The sequence below is a fragment of the Mustela nivalis genome (genome assembly GCF_964662115.1).
Source record: "Mustela nivalis genome assembly, chromosome: 10".
NCBI lineage: Eukaryota > Metazoa > Chordata > Mammalia > Carnivora > Mustelidae > Mustela > Mustela nivalis.
In genome coordinates this window covers 47,733,830-47,751,811 of record NC_139029.1, presented here as the reverse complement: position 1 = coordinate 47,751,811, position 17,982 = coordinate 47,733,830, and the positions used below count along the sequence as shown (strand labels likewise).

General features: G+C 42.6%; 1 protein-coding gene and 1 long non-coding RNA gene across 10 annotated transcripts in view; one reads left to right on the top strand and one right to left on the bottom strand.

The window, feature by feature from the left end:
• The window catches only part of NFIA (nuclear factor I A), a 567,374-nt gene that overhangs the window by 362,776 nt on the left and 186,616 nt on the right, over positions 1–17,982 (bottom strand). For 2 of the 8 annotated variants that reach the window (XM_082687854.1, XM_082687850.1), the window contains exon 1: positions 878–1,465. The exons of 3 other annotated variants lie outside the window; for them this stretch is intronic. In XM_082687854.1, the coding sequence (XP_082543980.1) occupies positions 878–904 (27 nt within the window). In that variant the 5' untranslated portion in view covers positions 905–1,465. Of the gene's footprint in view, positions 1–877; positions 1,471–17,982 lie in introns of those variants that run through there. 3 more of the 8 variants (XM_082687855.1, XM_082687853.1, XM_082687852.1) reach the window with 3 other exon arrangements.
• On the top strand, positions 1,609–6,222 carry LOC309842892. 2 transcript variants are annotated; one of them, XR_014299830.1, is made up of 4 exons: positions 1,609–1,843; positions 2,112–2,273; positions 2,429–2,701; positions 3,068–6,222. It is a non-coding gene; the product is annotated as an uncharacterized lncRNA (long non-coding RNA). The 2 variants fall into 2 exon arrangements; XR_014299831.1 differs by having other exon boundaries at positions 1,714–1,843; positions 3,065–6,222.

Here is a 17,982-nt window from a genome sequence, read left to right as displayed (position 1 = left end):
CGCTCCCCGGCCCGCGCGGCCCTCGGCCTCCGGCGCTCGCCGCCCTGCGCAGCGTGAGCTCGTCCCGACAGCGAAACTTTCACTCGGGAAAGCGAGCGGGCGTTGAGCGGCAAGGACGCAGGCTCCACCCGGCCGGCGCTGGGGGACGCGCTTCCACGCAGCCCCGCTCCGCCGAGCCCGGGGTCCGGCTCGCCGCCGCCCGCCCGCGTCGGAGGGGCGCTGTCCCGGCCGGGCCCGGGACGCCGGCCCGCGTCCCTCCCGCGGCCGGACCCCAAAGGCTGACAAACAATAAACAAAGTAAGAGTTTAGGGAGGCTGCCGCGGCGCGGGCTCCGCGCGCGGGCCGTGGGCGCAGGGTCATGACTTCTCCCGCACTCGGGGCTTTCAGCTGCCCCGAGCGTGCGGGGTGTGCGGTGGGCTCCGTCGGCGGCCCCCTCCCCGGGAGCGGCGGAACTACAGAAACCGGCCTGCCGGCTGCAGAAACGCTGAGTCCAGATTTCAGCGCGTCATGGGCTGCAACCCCGCCGAAACACGTGCGGGGCGTCCGAAAACACCGCCGTTCCGCAGTCAGTCGCCCCGATATTAATTAACGCATTAATAAGAGGGCGCCATTAGCCATGTGCCCACACAAATGGCCGTGCAAGAGGAATGCACCCGCATGGAAACAAAGTTACTTTCTTAAAGCTATATTTCTCCCCCCCCCCCACGAGCACACGCGCACACACACGCCGAAACACGCGCAGACACGGGCACACACCAAGACACATGCCCCGGGCCCTGCCGGCGCGACTGTCCCCCGTACCCCGCGCCCAGCCCCAGGTCTACCCCCGCAACCCCGGCCCCCCCCCCAACCGCGCCGCATCCAAACAGCTGCTTACCTGGGTGAGACAGAGCGGAGAATACATAACTGCCGGGCGGTGGGGTGTGCGTGTGCGTCTGGGTGTGCGGTTTGGAGGTGTGCGTGAGTGCGGGTGAGAAAGGAGAAAGAGGGAGAGAGGAAGAGAGAGAGAGAGAAGGGGGGAGAAAAAAAATCAAGCCTGCTTCTTGCGTTCACATTTCCAACTCGGCTCAACTGCAGCCAGCCAGCCAGCGCGATTGCCGCTCCATGAGCTGAACTTTAACCCCGCCTAGAGTTTCCCTACACTCCACTATACATGTCTACTGTACGCGGGCGTTAAAGGCATAGCGCACCCTTTCCCGCTCCCGCGCCCGCCCGGCCGGGTGCCCGCGAGCTGCCCGCGCGCCCGCCTCCGCCTCCGCTCTGCACCGCACCGCACAGCCGCCGCCCGCTCGCGCCGCCGCCGGGGGGGGGGGGGGTGCGTGGGGGAGGGGGCGGCTGCGGCGCCGCGCGGCCAGCCGGGTCCCGAGCCTCCGCGGCCGCTCGCGCTCGCTCGCTCGCTCCCTCTCTCGCTCCCTCGCTCGCAGGCTCTCTCGCTCCCTCTGCCCCCCCCCGCCCCCGCTTCCCCGCTCAGCGCATTACTGGGTAACGCAGTGAGGAGCAGTTACAGTCTGTACTCCCGGGCAGCTATAGGCTGCCACAGGATGTGCTTAAGCAAACAAAACTACTTTTCCTCATCCCCATCCCCCAAGCCCCGCCGCAGACCTTCGCGGACCTCGGTGGAGGACTTGGGCAACTTTGCCAGGTTGCCCTGCGCTCCCGGTTCACTGTGTGGGGCACGGAGAAAACCGAGGAGAAGGCCGGGGTGCAAATTTGCATGTATGCAAATTTTTTAAAAAATCAGACCTCCTAGGTAACTTTTTTTCCCCCCTCTGAAATGCGGTACGGCTCAAAGCATTGTAATCTCTCCAACGGAGCTTTCTGTGGGAATAGATCGTCGGTAGAGGTAATTATGCACAAAATCCTGCAAACTTTGTGCAGCTTCAGTCCTATGGCATTCAGAAGCGGGGGTGGTGGGGAATAATTTCACACAGAAGAGTCACCGGATTTGGGGGGTGAGGGGGGGTTGTCTGGAGAAAAGGAGGCGGAGATTAATGAGCGTTCTCCCTCCCAGGACTGTGAAACTAGTGGGTCTGAACACAGACGCCATAGAAAAAGTTCTATCACGTTCAGAAACAACAATGGTTTAACTGTGACATCTTTTTTCTTTTTAGGAGAAACAAAAAATGTGAAAGGGATGTCCCCTAAGGAAAGGGAGATATTCTGGTCCACAAACGCGTGCCCAAAACTGGACACAGGCTATCATTACCGTCCCTGTTCCTGGGACACCTCTGGAAGGGTGCCTTTTAAGAATCCCCTCTTTTATCCTCCCCCAGGTAATCGTTCTTAAAATGGAAAAGAGCTTCCTGCAATTATTTTAGGTTTGGTAAAGTATTGTTTTGGCAGAAAAAGGGGGTGGTTTTTAGGGTTTGGCAAGTTGCCAATAAGCCTGCTTTTCCAGTTTTTTTAACCTCATATTTTTTTTCTCCAGGCTTTCCTCCCTGATGGAAAGAAAGAAAGAAAGAAGCCAAACAAACCAAAAAAACCCTTCTTCCTTCTGATCCCCATCCCATCCCCTCCTCCTCATCTTCCTCACTCTAGTTTGCAAGCCTGCTGCATCTGAGAATCCTCAAAATTCCAAAAGGAACGATCAGGGTGAAAGGCACTGGCACACAGACAGGAGAATCTGCACCTTTTGGGAGAGGTTACATAGCCAGGGAGCCTCTGAAGAGAGGAAACTCCTGTAGGAATGCCCACTCTGCAGGTGAGTGTGAGGTGACATGCTAAGGTCACTCTCATCCAGACTATGCTCCCCCACCGCACGCCCTCCCCTTTTTTAAGTAAGGAGCAAGAAATATGTTACTGGAGAAAGCAAAATACAGTCCTCTGAAGTATTCTGCATTTGTCTAAAATCATTTGATGCTTCTTCTCCAGTTACTTCATGGCTAAAAGAATTTCTGAATGCTCAAGACCCATGTTCACATACTCTGCTCCTAAATATCCTTGGAAGTCTCTGAAATTATTTATTAAGGGACGAGGGGAGATAATGACTTAAATCTTTAATTGAGAGAGTCCCATTTTCCCCCAACTAAACAACTGCTTTCCCTTGGTTCCTCTTTAATTTCAGTAGAAGAGAAACGTCCTAAAAGCTAAGCTGAGTTACAGAGACAACCTCCCTGGCCACAAAAACCTTTGCTGGGATCTATAACTTCAACTCGCTCCAAGTTTCCTCGATAGAAGTTTCTGGCGGACGGTCCCAACATGTAACTGAGGCACAGTGAGAAGTTATTGTTCCGTGTGTGTTCTTGGGAAGCTCTCTTCCAGAGCAGATTAAAATCTTTTTTTTTTTTTTTCTGTATTAAAAGATAGACTTCACATCTGCCTCTTTCCAAAACAAGAAAGATTCTTACTTTTAACTGAATCTCAAGAAAGAGAAAAGGAATTTTTTTAAAAAAGACTGGCACATCGCCCTGGTTTTTAAAAATAGGGGAAAGTAATTTAATGCTGATATTTCTAGTTTAAAAACTTCTTTTGTTGCAGCAGTGAATGTGCCCGCGATTTCCAGCTTTCTGCGGTTAGCAATATTATCTTAAGTAACTTTTGGCGCCCTTCGTAAGACTTTTGGATATGGGACGATTGTTTGCGCCCTCTAGGCAAGGGCTGGATCCAAGTTCAGCACCAAAGCCCTTCACATCCGCTCCTGCTTTCTCTATCTCCGCCAGCTCCCGCTCCCTCCCCCGCGGGGTGGGGGGGGGGGAGAGGCGGGGGGAAACACTACAAAGCACAGTTCCAACTACAGCCTTTGGAAACAAGACTGAGAAAAATACAGTAGAAGAGTTACAGTTACAGAAAAGCTTCTGGTAACTTTCTCTCCAACAGGCATAAATTTAAACACACACACAAAGAAACAGATGTTCCTCAAAGGGCAGTCTGGGGGTAAAAAACATTTCCAACTCTTTCCCCTCTTCCCAAGTTGCAAAAGTAAATCCTTGTCCAGAGTTCACAAAGATACCAAGACACTTGAGCGAGGGCAGGGGTGGAAGGAGGAGAGAAGGAAGAAAGGACCGTAGAGAGAACAGTTGTAGGAAACAGGTGAAGTACAAAAGCTAGTTTACTGCAATCATATAAATGACCCATTGTTAGGAAGGATAAACCCCTTATTGGAAATAACCGCTCCAATCATTTATTTTGCAAGTGCTAGGAGGCTGCCTTGAAATGGGATTGTCTTTGCGCAAAGGAGCCTCCTGTCATGCTCTCTGCTATCCATATTCTTCCTGGCACAGAGCCCAGCCTTGCATTTACTGTGTTTTATTTGCAGAAATGTTACCTTGCCAGCTTTAGTGAAATCCTCTTAGATATATAAATTACGTCAATAAGGTTTCACTTATATGTATAGCTCAAATACTTCTCATTTTGGAGGTTACTTGATAGGAAGATCTTAATATGATTTAGATTTTAATGCCCCAAGCAGTAAAGATAAAAGTGGGGTTCATAAGTGACAATGCCATTAACTCTGTAGTTCTTACCAGGACTAACTTTATCACTAGCATTTTCCAATATTTTTCTCTAGTTTTTTGACCTGCTGGTCACTTGTGTGCAGATTTTTCTTAGATGCATATAATACGAAATTGAATAATGTTGCTGAACTGAGCATCCAAGTGGATTTTAACGTCAAATTTCCAAACCAGATTTGATTAGAAGGCCGAAAGCCTTGGGAAATAGCTCGATAGGAATTTAATCCAAAGATGAGAAAGAGCCCATACTATTTTCTATTCACTTCCCAACAGAATTAGGTGTCTACAATGCTCAGAGGGAAGGAAGAGATGGATGTACTTTAGTCAGAGGCTGCCAGTTACTGTCTCCAAGACAAGCTACTGCAGTTGGTTTCCACTGGATTGGTATCAAAGACTTGTCCAAGAGGCCAGCCTCCAACTAAGAGTTAGCAAGTCAGCAATCTTCCACACACACCCTCCACAGGGGTTGTTGTGGTAACAAGAACAAATGTGAACTTGGCCAGTTTTAATATCCTATTTGCTACTGACCATATATTTAAACAGCAGAATTCAAGGAAAGTGGAGAAAACACACACTCTCTCTCCCCCTCTTCCTTTCAAATGTATAAAACAGCTGTCAGTCCACCTGTGAAACCTTCTCTCTCTCTTAAAACTGTTGTTTAGAGTTCAAGAAGAGAGGCTTTCCTATTCCTTCCAAGTACTTGAAAAGTCAAAGCTTCTAAGATAACCAGGGAAGTTCTGCAATGCTGCGTATTCAATGTTACTTCCCAGAGCTCAATACCATCCTGTAGCTCAGGCAAGTTTTTAAGCCACGCATTTTTAAAATTTGACCCTCCCCTTCCACAACAGTCAACAGCTTCCCCGAATTTAAAAATAATAATGCAAAGTTAATTTTTCTCTAGAAGAATTTTTCTAACTCTTTCTGAAAGCCAGTTAAGGAGGCATTACACTTTATGCAAAAATTCCCGTTTTTTTTTTTTTTTTCTTAAACTCAAAAACTCTTTCCTATTGTGCTTGCTAAATCCGGAAGAGCTTGTAGCTTTGACAGCTTGAACCACACCATCCCCTTCAGAGCCGCAGAGAACTTCAGATCTTTTCTGCCCCGCCCCCTCTGGCTACTGAGAACCATTGTACACCCAAGCCTCCTCATGATTGGATAAGGCTTTTGTCAATCTCCCATGTTGTCCCATTGATTAGAGGATCGAATCGTCAATTATTCTCCGGGTCCAGACATTTCTTTTCGAGTTAGGTTGACTGCTGAGGCCAGACGTCTTTTTACAGAACAGAGCACGTACAGGATTTTTCCCCCCCTTCTGGAATCGAGCAAGCGCTAGGAGGAAAAAAATCTGTCAAGCTCAGCAATTTTTTCAAATCTCGGGGTTAAAAAAAAAAAAAAGGAAACCCGGTCTTTGATGCACATAGCAAAAAAGAAAAAAGAAAGAAAGAAAAAAGCCATCCACAAAGCTACGTCTTTAAAACAAAACCATCACAATAGACATTCACCCAGTAATCACTAAAACGCATATGCAAGCCAGAGAAATTTTAAAGTCTTAGCCATTAAACAAAATCATTCTGCCATTATTGTTGTTTATAAAACACACATCGTATAAACGCAAAATAGAAAGTTTAAGATGTACCACGTACCATTGCAATGTAAAAAGAGTACGTGAGAAACTTTAAAATGTTCAGACGAATTGCTTCATTTGTTGTCCCCCTTTTTATGCATTAAAAAAAAAAAAAATCTAAATAAACTTGGAACCGTTGAAAACCCGGAAGAGATTTTTTTTTTAAAGCTGTTGGCCAATTGCAGGCTTCTTGGAGATTTTTTTTTTTTTTTTTTTTTAACTCCAAATCAGAAGGCTTTTGCAATAGCAATGCGCTCTCTCTGCCTCTCTCACTGTCTCTCTCCTCTTTTGCTAGCAATCCAACCCGGGCTGGCTGGTTCTCAGATTCTCTCTGGTTTTGTCTTGTGTGCTTTGGATTGTACGAGACTTTGCAGAAGTTGCAATCGATTCGCAGTCCCTCTCTCCTCTCCTACCCCCTTGTTTATTTCCGCAATCGGTGCAATTTGCATAGTAACCACGCACGAGGCGCCGGGCGGCTGCCTGCGGAGGGGGCCAGGAGGGGGCAGGGAAAAGGCCTTGCCCCCTTCTCCCCTCCTCCCGTCTCTCTCCCCGCCAGTCTCCTCCTCCCCCACGGTGCGTGGCCAATAGGAGCCCCGGCATTCAGCGCAAGCTCCGGTCGGGACACCGTTCGGAAGAAAAGCCCCTGTGTTACTAGGCCCTGCTTGCAGAATCGTATTTTTTGGCGCGGTAGAAGTTCCCCTGCTTGCGGACCTCGCCGCCGGTACTAGGGGATATGTGAGGATAAAGTACATTTGCCTTCGGTTGTGCGGGTTTTGCACGTTTTAATCAAGTCTGCACACCTGCTTTCTCGGTTTCTTTTTCCATAGCCTCTCGTGAGTTATTAGGCTAGTTCATGATGGTTAGTGAGAGATTTAACCTTTATTTGCACTGGTGTAGACCAAGAGTTAAAGATCCTCTTTGGTGCATTAAATCACGAGAGTGCAAAATGTCACAGAGAACTTGCAGTGAAATAAAGCTTCTACTCCAGATTCTGAAAGGAAAAGACTGGTTCTGCTCACTGCAGATGACTGGCCGTAAAATTGTTAGGTGGGCTCCGTCAAGAATAAAGTTGTTCCTTTAAAGCAGGAGATGCAGTGAAATTCTACCTTAATTGCCAAGCATCTACTATGTCAATATCCTTACAAAACCAGGATTCACAAAGTTTGACGCCCCCCTTCACCTCCCATCGCCCCAAGAGAAGGGTTGTGTTCAGACGTTTGAAATGGGGAGGAGGGAGGCTGTTAATGTAACTATTGGAACATTAAGCACCTCATCTAACAGATTCATCTTGTTTCCTTAACCCGGGCTCTTTAAGACCATTTCAATGTCAATCTTTGATGTGTTTGTTTTAAACAACAGACTATCCCTTGGTGCAGTGGTGGTGCGGGAAGACGGCTCTAAAGGAAGGGAGTGTCCCTTTAAATGGAAAGCATCACACCAGGGCTCTTGCGTTTGTTTGCTTTGCGTCAGTTAAGTAGCTTTAGACGTTTTGCTGAATAACCGAGTTACAGGAAAATGTGTGCTTAGCTCACTTGATAAAAATTATCCAATAAGAAGTCAAGAGGAATAGGAAGCAACCTGGTAGTTGTCTGATTTTCTCAACTGTCCTTGGTGAAGGTACCTATTAATTAATAACAGGACCTCGCACAGTTAAATTAGAGGTTAGAGAAACCTCCTATTTTGTTTTGAACCGCATTTTTGGCTTTAGGCTTGCACTTTACGACAAGCTAACTGATGCAGCATTACTGAAAGGTATGGTTCTGTGGCCACCGGTGGTGGCAGACAAGCTTTGCTGTCCTGGTCTGCCTCTTACAGATTCAGATACTGTCTTGCTCTAGAAAGTCTGTGGCATTTAATCCTGGCCCCCTCTCCTAAGGATGCATTTCAGCTTGGCATACTGCTTTCACTCTAGAAGTACTACACTTAATGGGATATAGTAGCTTAAGTAAAAAGAAAAAAAAATGTTTTTAAGGAACTCAAAAAACTTCTAGGCTTGTTCAACTAGTGCCAGGCTGTGTGACCTTGAGATGGTTTACACCTGTAAAATAGGACATCAACCTATTGTGAGAATGGAGGATTGTTTTGTCAAGAGCCAAGAGCCTTTCAAATGCACAAGAGGTACCAAGGTTTGCTGCATTGCTCTGTAGATGCCATACTGAATAATCTCCAATGCTAAGCAAATCAGGCTTTTGTAGGTGGTAACAGTGAGTTTTGTGTCCCTGTCTGTCATTCATTAACTCAGTTTAATGTGGTAGGTTAACACCATTTCCAAAGTGACCTTTTATATCTCCATCTAGTCAATAGCAACATAGTATAGGCTTTGGAGTGCAACTTAGGTATTAATGTTGGTCCTACTATGTGACTTCAGACAAATTATTTGACCTCTGTAAGATTTAGATTCCTCCTATGGAAAATGGGAGATATTCAGACAACATGTAATTTACCTGGTACATTAGGTGTGCTCAGTATATCTTACCTATAGTAGAAACACTGTTTCTGTTTAATATGGACCATCCCACAGGCACATTGAATGAGCTAAGACACAGAGAAGATGCTGTCCCTGCCTTCAAAAAGGTTTCAGTCCCATTGAAGAGACAAGATCCCAAAATAGATAATAATGTAATGTGATAACTGCTGTGTTCGATATACATAAAGGGCAATAGAAATAGAGATGAAGGAATAACTGATTTTGCCTGGGTGTATAGAGAGGGAGAGTCAAAGAAGGCTAAGAAGGAGAAAATGACATTGCATTTGGCCGGAAGTATGCATTTGTCAGGTGGACAAAGGAGAGGCAAGGCATTCTTGCCCAGGATAGCATGGTGATGTCAGCATATGCATTGGGCCAGAGAATGGGGATATATTCAACTGTGGCTAGTTGCTCTAGCTAGTATTAGCTTGTGTCACAGTAACTAAAGATGTAGTAAGAAAATCAGGCTGAGGCAAGATAGTGGGAAACCTTGTGAGGTGTTTAAACTTTCACTTGATGGACTGGGGAGACATCAAAGGTATTTAAATAAAAGATACACAAAGTAAACTTTGCAGATTAGAAAAATCATTCCAGCAAAGGAGACAAAGAGACCAATTAGAGGTGGAAGAAGTTGAAATCCTGAACTGTGCACAGCAGGAATGAATGAGCAAGACAGAGAAGAAGAGGGAAGAGCAAAGGGTGGGAGAAAGGAGAAAAAGCAAGAGAGACCCACCATTAATACTAGCTTTTAGAGGCTTCAGTTAACAGGACAATGTAGGAGTGTAGTTTTTCCAGTCTATCTCAAGTCCAATTACCCACAAGATAGGAAATAAGAACTATTGATGAAAGAGGTTTCCTTACCTCGATTCTATATCCTCAAACCTACCAATGTTAAGTAATTTTCAAATAATTCCCATAACAGTAACAATAGCATACATGGATTGAGTATTTATATTGGCTTTTCTCACCCTGTGAATTTGCATTCCAGGAACATCAGCCCCACCATGCCATGGAAAATCAGCTGCACATCCAATAGGGTGACTTTGGATTGCCAACCCCATTGAGAGCCTCATGTTTCCACGTAGGCTGGCTTTATGCCTTGAAAATAGTAGGCTCTTCCAGGAATTCTGCTTTGTTGACCCAAATAAAAACTTAATCCTCTTGCAGGGCATTGATGTGGAGACTACAACATCAGAGTCTTACAGATTTAGCAACATGATTCGAAATTGCAGTATTTCTCTAATAATGTATTTTTTAATTTGTGAACTATGTTGAATGTTGACCACAGGGATACATTCCACATTTTCTTGATTTGACTGGGTAAATCCTAGATCATCCAAGGCACTTTTTAGGCTAAGTAATCAACACTGGCATTTAGAGGACAGACATGACAATATAAATGATAAATACTCGAAGCAAATGTAAATTTAGGAATTGATGAGGCTCCCTAATCAGCAAGTTTCAGCAGACTATTGTCCCCCCAAATCTGTCTTTCTCTATTCTTGGATGCATAAATGAACAGTTTAGAGCCCATAGCTCCTAAGTGTCCTTGCATACAGGCATGACACATGATTAAGATCACAATAGAACAAAGAGAATTATTGAGTCAACGTTCCATGTCATTTGCTTAAAATAAATTTGTCCTAAACTTGTGGCCTTTCCAAAGACTGCAGTGAGGTCATGTTAGAGATTGAACTTCAATTACAAAGACCAGGGACAATGACTTGGGAGACAAGGGAGCAGCAAGGTGGAGGGAACCTGGGCTCCTGAGTGACCTGATGGAGCAGAGCTGCTTCTGTAGCCTAGATCATATTTAAGCCACTATGGTTGTTGTTGTTGTTGTTGTTGTTTGTTTTTGTTTTGTTTTGTTTTTAATTTTGTTTTTAAAGATTTTATTTATTTATTTGTCAGAGAGAAAGCACAAGCAGGGGGAGTGACAGACAGAGGGAAAAGCAGGATCCCAGCTGAGCAAGGAGCTTGATGTGGGACTTGATTGCAGGACCCTGGGATTCTGACCTGAGCCAAAGGCTGACACTTAAGTGACTGAACCACCCAGGCGTCCTTAAGCCACTGTGTTTTGAGATCTGTGATTCAGCAGCTCAGCCTTGTCTATAATCACCACCACCACCACCACCATCATCATCATCACCATCATCATCATCAAGATTATAAAACAATTTTATGGTACCTTTGGATCATTGATCATTTCCTCTCTGAAAGCTTATGGCTTTTCCCCAGCTTAATAGAAAATACATCTAGGTCTGGGGTTTTTATTTTTTAATTTTTAAAAATCCAATTCATTTAAACTATAAAAAAACCAAAAAACAAAAAAAAAATCAGTTTACCCATTTCTCCTATTGATTTTTTTTTTAAAGATTTTATTTATTTGACAGAGAGAGATCACAAGTAGGCAGAGGCAGGCAGAGAGAGAGGAAGTGAAGCAGGCTCCCCACCAAGGAGAGAGCCTGATGCGGGACTCGATCCCAGGACTCTGGGATCATGACCTGAGCTGAAAGCAGAGGCTTTAAACCACTGAGCCACCCAGGTGCCCCTCCTATTGATTTTCTTATCAGCTTCCTTTTCTAGTCTTTCCTCCTGCCTAATCTCTCTTTACTACCCCTTACCCCAGACACACTAAATGAGTCACTTTTCTTTTCTTTTTTTTTTTTTTAAGATTTTATTTATTTATTTGACAGACAGAGATCACAAGTAGGCAGAGAGGCAGGCAGAGAGAGAGAGAGAGAGGAGGAAGCAGGCTTCCTGCTGAGCAGAGAGTGCATGCGGGGCTCGATCCCAGGACCCTGGGATCATGACCTGAGCCGAAGGCAGAGGCTTTAACCCACTGAGTCACCCAGGCGCCCCATAAGTCACTTCTCTATTTTCACTACTTTATGAACACAGCATGCATGTTCATCCCTCTCTTTCTTGGTTTGTGGATTTTTTTTTTTTCTGCCCAAAAGCCCCTCATGTTTTCTCCCTGTTCCATCCTTTATTTCTTTTCTTTCTTTCTCTTCTCCCCCCCCCCCCACCAAGAACCAGTTTAATGCTCCCAACTCCCCCAGGCCAAATTGGCCAATCCCTCCTGGGTGTCCTTTAACTGCTTATACTCATCTCTAGGACAGTTATCTTCACATAGAGGGCAGTTATTTCTTTGTGTGTTTGTCTGCTAGACTATGAGCTCCATGAAAGTGCAATGCCTTTATTCACCCTTGTGTCCTTACAAGCCAACTTCTATAACTCTCAATAGATGTTTGGTAAATTAATTGGTGAATGGAGAGATGAACAAATGCTTACCTTTTCCTGCCTTGCACTCTTATCTAACACAGACTCAGGAGCATGGCTGATGCAAGGCATGGCATTATCACCAAAGGGAAACTTTTAAGTATAAATAGTAGGACGTAGAGCTTCCTTCCTACAGACCTTCCACACATGTTATCACTGTTAACCCTTCTTCTGGATAGGTGAGTCAGGCACTGTCTTTCTCACAACACAAATGAGGAAACTAAGACTCAGAAACTATAGGGAGTCTACTCATCATTCACTTAGTGAGTGGTTGACTAGAATTCAACTCATTTCACATTCCTCCCCAAAGCTCTGGCTATGTCTGGCTTCAAAAATTTTTAGGCACCATTTTAATGTTTAGCTGGCTCTTATCATAATCAAAGGTAAACAAATGGGCCCATTTCTTTTCAACAGCTTTATTGAGGAACAATGGATAAACATTTAATATATACAATTTGATAAGTTGGGACATACACAAGCAACTATAGTGGTTATAGTACCATAACCACAATCAAGACAAAAGATATATCCACCACCTCCTAGAGTTTCCTTGCCCCTGCCACCACCATTTTGGAGGTAAGAATATTTAAGTCTACTGTCTCAACACTGTATTATTTACTATAAGCATTTTGCTCCTAGAGCATATCACTAGAACTTATTCATCTGGCCTCGCTGAAACTTTATACCCACTGAATGACAGCTCCCTGTTTCCTCGACCCCACAGATCCATCCTTCTTATCTGGGACACAGCCCACAATCCGCTGCAGAGATGCCTGAAGACCACAGATGATGTCATGCAACTGAGCTGCTATGATAGTCAGAGAGAGGATGCCTGTATCTGGACTGAAGCCAGGGGTGTAAGGTATGGGTTTTCAATTTACAGAAGGAAAGCTAAAAGGGAGCTCAGAAGTCTCCAACCACCATATTTTACAGATACAAAACTGAAACCAGCAAAGTGAAGTCACAAGCTCATGACTACACGGCTGGTAAAGAATGAATCCCTAGTCCAGAACTAGTCTCATTCCATTACGCAGAGGGTGTTTTGGAGGAACGGAAAAGAGGGAGTAACACTCTCTGGTACCAAAGTTGAAAAAAGGCCTGGGCAAGTAAAGAAATTGTGAAGCTGAGAGGAGAAAAAAACCAAAGGGATGGCTATAAAATCCAAACTGGTTCCTGAAAGATGGACCCAAACATGTTCAGACAGTTAAACAGTAATTTTCAGGAGAAATGAGGGAGATTGGGGATAAGAGCAATGGTCTAGAACTGTAACTTGGTGTAAAGAAATGTGAGCTGAACTGTTTCTCTATTCTCTGCTGTCTGTAGTCTTGGGCAGTTCCATCGCTTCCTCTAGTTTCCTTCTCAGTAAAATGTAAATATCATCAGCTCCACTTCTGGGGTTTTGATAGGATTCAATGAAATCATGAATGTGAAACTGTTAATAAATGTAGGTTTCTTTCCCATGAAGGCCTATGCCACAACCAATTGTTTCTAATACAGCACAGAATGAAGAATATAGGTAGTTGTATTTATCCAAAAGTTTTAATTTTTTATTTATTTTTAAAAAGATTTTATTTATTTATTTGAGAGAGAGAGAGAGAGATTGAGAACAAGAGAGATCATGAGAGGGGGGAGGGGGAGAGGGAGAGGGAGAAGCAAGATCCCTGCTGAGTGGAAAGAGCCTGACTGGGCTGGATACCCGGCCCCTGGGATCATGGCAAACGCTTAACCTACTGAGCGACCGAGGCATCCTAAAAGATTTTAGAGTAGAAATTGTGTGTGTGTGTTTATCTATATCTATTTCTACATCCATATCTATAATGCATACATATATAAGCACACACACAAAATCTTCACTCCAAAACCTCTTCAAATTGAGGTAGGATAAATATAACTAACTAAATATATATATAGTTATATATAGTCATATATATATACACACACACACACACACATATATATATATATATATATATATATATGAAAGAAAAATACTGTTAAGATAGAAATAAGGTGAAATCAAGACCCAGATTAGTATCCAAAATGCATGCAGTGAAATTCTATATACTTTTTCAGGGTTGACTTGCAATTTGGCTTTGAGTTTCCTAGTAACCAATTCTAAAAAGAAAAGGTAAAAATTTGGGGCACCTGGGTGGCACAGTGGGTGGCTGGGTCATGATCTCAGTGTCCTGGGATCAAGCCCCGCATCGGGCTCTCTGCTCAGCGGGGAGCCTGCTTCCCCTTCTCTCTCTGCCTGACTCTCTGCCTACTTCTGATCTCTCTCTCTCTGTCAAATAAATAAATAAAATCTTAAAAAAAAAAAGGTAAAAATTTACAAAATATGTGATATTCATGATTATAAAATTGAGAGTTAAGAAGGGTTGTTCAAAAGCAACACAGACATTCTGAGGTCTGAGAAAACTGAACCCATAACCTCCTGCCACACTACTGCATACACCACTACTGCATACATACAAGCAGACCAGAATTGTCATAAAGAGGACTAATCTTTACTATGAGGCATTTGAACAAGTACTCAGTCCCTGGATGAAATTCCAGCCAGCATAAGGACAGAGGGAGTGGGAAGGACGGCAATTGCTAAAATTACTATTTTAGGAACTCCTCAGCTATATCTTTAGTGCCCTGGGCTAATGGTACTAGTACTTAGTACCTGGCAAATTAGATACATGCCTAGTTTGACCACAGTGTCTCTAGACCCAGAAAACCAGCAACAAAGAAAGGAAAGAACCAGTTGAGGTTGACTTCTCTGATGCTGGGGTTTTTCACACTCATTGTAATATTTCTAAGATCATATCCCACCCCCAAAACATAGCATGGAGAGGAAGGAAATGGGAACTGGAAAACCCAGTTGGCATGGACACTGAGTTCAGACTCTCTTTTCCAGCCCATGTCCTTTAGCTCTCCAGCCTCTCTTGACCTCTCTGTTTCATAAGGTGACTCAAAATGGGATCAGGAAAGGGAACTCTAGCAAGGGAAGTTATAGAATTGGGATTGTTATTGTGTTGGACACATTAGCAAAATCAAGCAGATAGCTTGTCTCAAAGCCTAGTTGGTAGGCTAAGAAACAGGATAACAAAGTAAAACAAAACAAAACAAAGAGATTACAAGTCAACCAAAAACATTACAAGAAAAAAAAAAAAAGGTGGGGGGGGGGGAGGAAAAGAAATAGAAAAAGAAGAATAAAAAGAAATGAAAGAAAAATCCTGTGTGGGTCAGGGTAGGGAGATAGGGAACTATACTGGTAGATCCCTTTGGAAATGGTAATCTTTTATTTTTTTAAAAAATTGTGATTAAAAGTATGTAACATTTGCATTTTAATCATTTTTAATGTACAGTTCAGTACCATTCACTATATTTACATTGTTGTGCAACCATCATCTGTGTCCATCTCCAGAAACTTTTCATCATCCCAAACTGAAACTTAAAGTCTATTAAATAATAACTTCCCTTTCTCTTCTCTCTCCCAGCCCCAAGCAGCCATCATTTTACTTTCTGACTCTGTGAGTTTGACGAGGTACTTTATATAAGTGGAACAATTCAGTGTGCGCCCTTTTGTGCATGGCTTATTTCATTTAACATAATGTCTTCAAGGTTCATGCATGTCGTAGCATGTGCCAGAATTTTCTTCTGTTTTAGATTGAGAAATATTTCATGGTATGTATATGCCACATTTGGTTTTTCCATTCATCCACTGATAGATACTTGGATTGCTTTCACCATTTGGCTATTGTGAATGCTTCTAGAAACATGGCATATAAATATCTGTTCAGATCCCTGCCTTCAGTGTTTTGGGGTATGTACATCAGAAGTGGAATTGCTTAATCATATGGTAATTCTATTTTTAACTTTTTTAGGAGAAAATAGCTATCTTAGTTTATCTTTGGAGAAAAAAATTGAACACATTCTTTAATGTCTTGTTTCGTTTGTGGAGTTGATTTTGAGAACATCAGGAATCTTGGGTTCTAATCCCAGTTCTCCTATTAACTGTGTAGTCTTTGAAAGTCACTTGAATTATCAGGACCACTCTCAGTTTCCTCATCTGAAAAATGCTATCTTTGAAAGTAGTTGGTATCCAAGGTCTTTGAAATTCTAAAGGTCTATAATTCTGTGTATTTCCTTTGGTGTGCAGGTTCTTCCATTTATGTCTTCATTCATTCATTTGGAAAAAGTTGTTTGAATGCCAGAGCAGGTTTTTCTTCCCCCTCAAAGATAATAAAGAGTAATGGGGGGAGGAGTCAGAATGGGAGGAGGATGGCTGGGGTGGTGGTTGAAAGAAGAAATAAGCCAGTAGAGTAAGATGAAGCTGAAGGTGGAAATATGGGTTGGGAACGTTCTAGGCCTGGTGACCAACTTTCAGATTTTAGACTTTATCCTGACACCAGTGGGGAGCCATTGAAAGGCTTTAAGAAGGTGGTACAAGATCAGTTTGATTAAAAAAAAAATTACTCTGACAAGAGTGTGGAGAATGAATTATATAGGTTCAAGACAAGCTCTCTATCTTTTCTTTACTCCATTGTCTCATTTTTCCCTTTTGCTTTGAAAGTGGGGAAAATTAGTCAAGATGTCCCAGAAGCTAACCCAGAAGAAAAGATAGTTAGATCTACATTATTTCATCTTGGAGAATAATACTATACTATACTTCTCTTTACAATAAAAAAATATTCAGTCACCATTTTCCCTGAACTGGGGAAACTACTTACCATGGTTGGTGGTATATTAATACCTCCAGGTCATTAGTTTGCCAATTAATATTTTAAGACCATGAAGTTAAGGTAATTTTAAAAAGTTTTGAAAGGAGATCATTATCCCTTTATCTACAATGGTAAAAAATTAAATATCACATATTAATATACTATCTTATATAAGAAAACTTAAAAATTTGTATTTGATTAAGTGAAGTTTTTCCTTAACTGGGATGCAAATAATCTAGTTCTGGCTTTTATAATATTCTTTAGATAAATAATGTAGTATTACAAAATCAAAATTACACAGTGATGCTTTTTTGTTTTTTTATATACCTCTCATTTTCTTTACTATGAAAGTAATGAGTTGTGTTGGGTCAGCAGATTTATACCTATGAAAACAATGAATGATTCCTCAAGGACATTATTTTTAATGGGTAAAGTGAAGAATTAATTTCTTAAATCATATGAGTACAGAAATTAATTATTTGGAAAAATACTCCAAAGTTTTAATATGCAAAAATAATAACTTGTTTGCCGATATTAAGATTTATTCAACTATTAATGCCCTGTTCAGTAAAATAGTGTTGGAAAGAATGACATTTATCTCGAATAATTTTTGGCATTTTGGCATAGTTTTTACTTTGTTTTTACCAAGGAGAAAAAACCAAAATGAGAGCAAGGAGAACCAATTATAAAGAGTGGTTTAATTTGTCAAGGGTGCTTGAAATGGCCAGTTGGTTACAAGCAGGGCTAGGCTGAGAGCTGAAAAACTAAAGTTTGTGCAGTGCTTCGTATGTGTTTTGGGTTTATTGAAAAAAATGAGTGCTTTTTCAAGAAAGAACCCAAAGAATGGTAAGTGTTTCTGGTTTTAACATTATTCCTCTGAGTTTCATAGTCCTCCCAAGAGCTATAAAGTAGACAATAAATCAAACATATTTTAATTTGTCATGAGATAGCAGATAGAAACACAATTTTCCCAACTGGTCCTCTGCCAAAGGATTTCTACTAGTCCTATTCAGTTCCAAAAGTTACACTTACTATTAAAAATTAAGAAAAAAATTGATCAAGTAAATTCAAGTCTGGAAAACATTTACTGAATGTCCCCATAGCCAAGCACTGTATCAGCTTCTGGGGTTGCAGGAAAAGTAAGTGATGATCTGGTCTTCAAAGAGGCAAGTGACTCTAGGCAAGGCTGGGTTACCTTATATGCCAGAAACCAGGGCAGAATAGCCTTCTCCAGGTCAGTAAAAACACAAAACATATTATGTTATACCAAATATTGAGGCACATCCTACTTCACTGCTCTCCTTCCAAATCCAATGCCTTATATTAGTAGGACTATCTTTGGAAAGTCTCTATTTGAACATTAGATGCAAGAAATCCTGTATCCTTACGGGACAGTATAATATTTGAGTTAATTTTGAAAATATAATATATATATGAAACTTGCTTCAA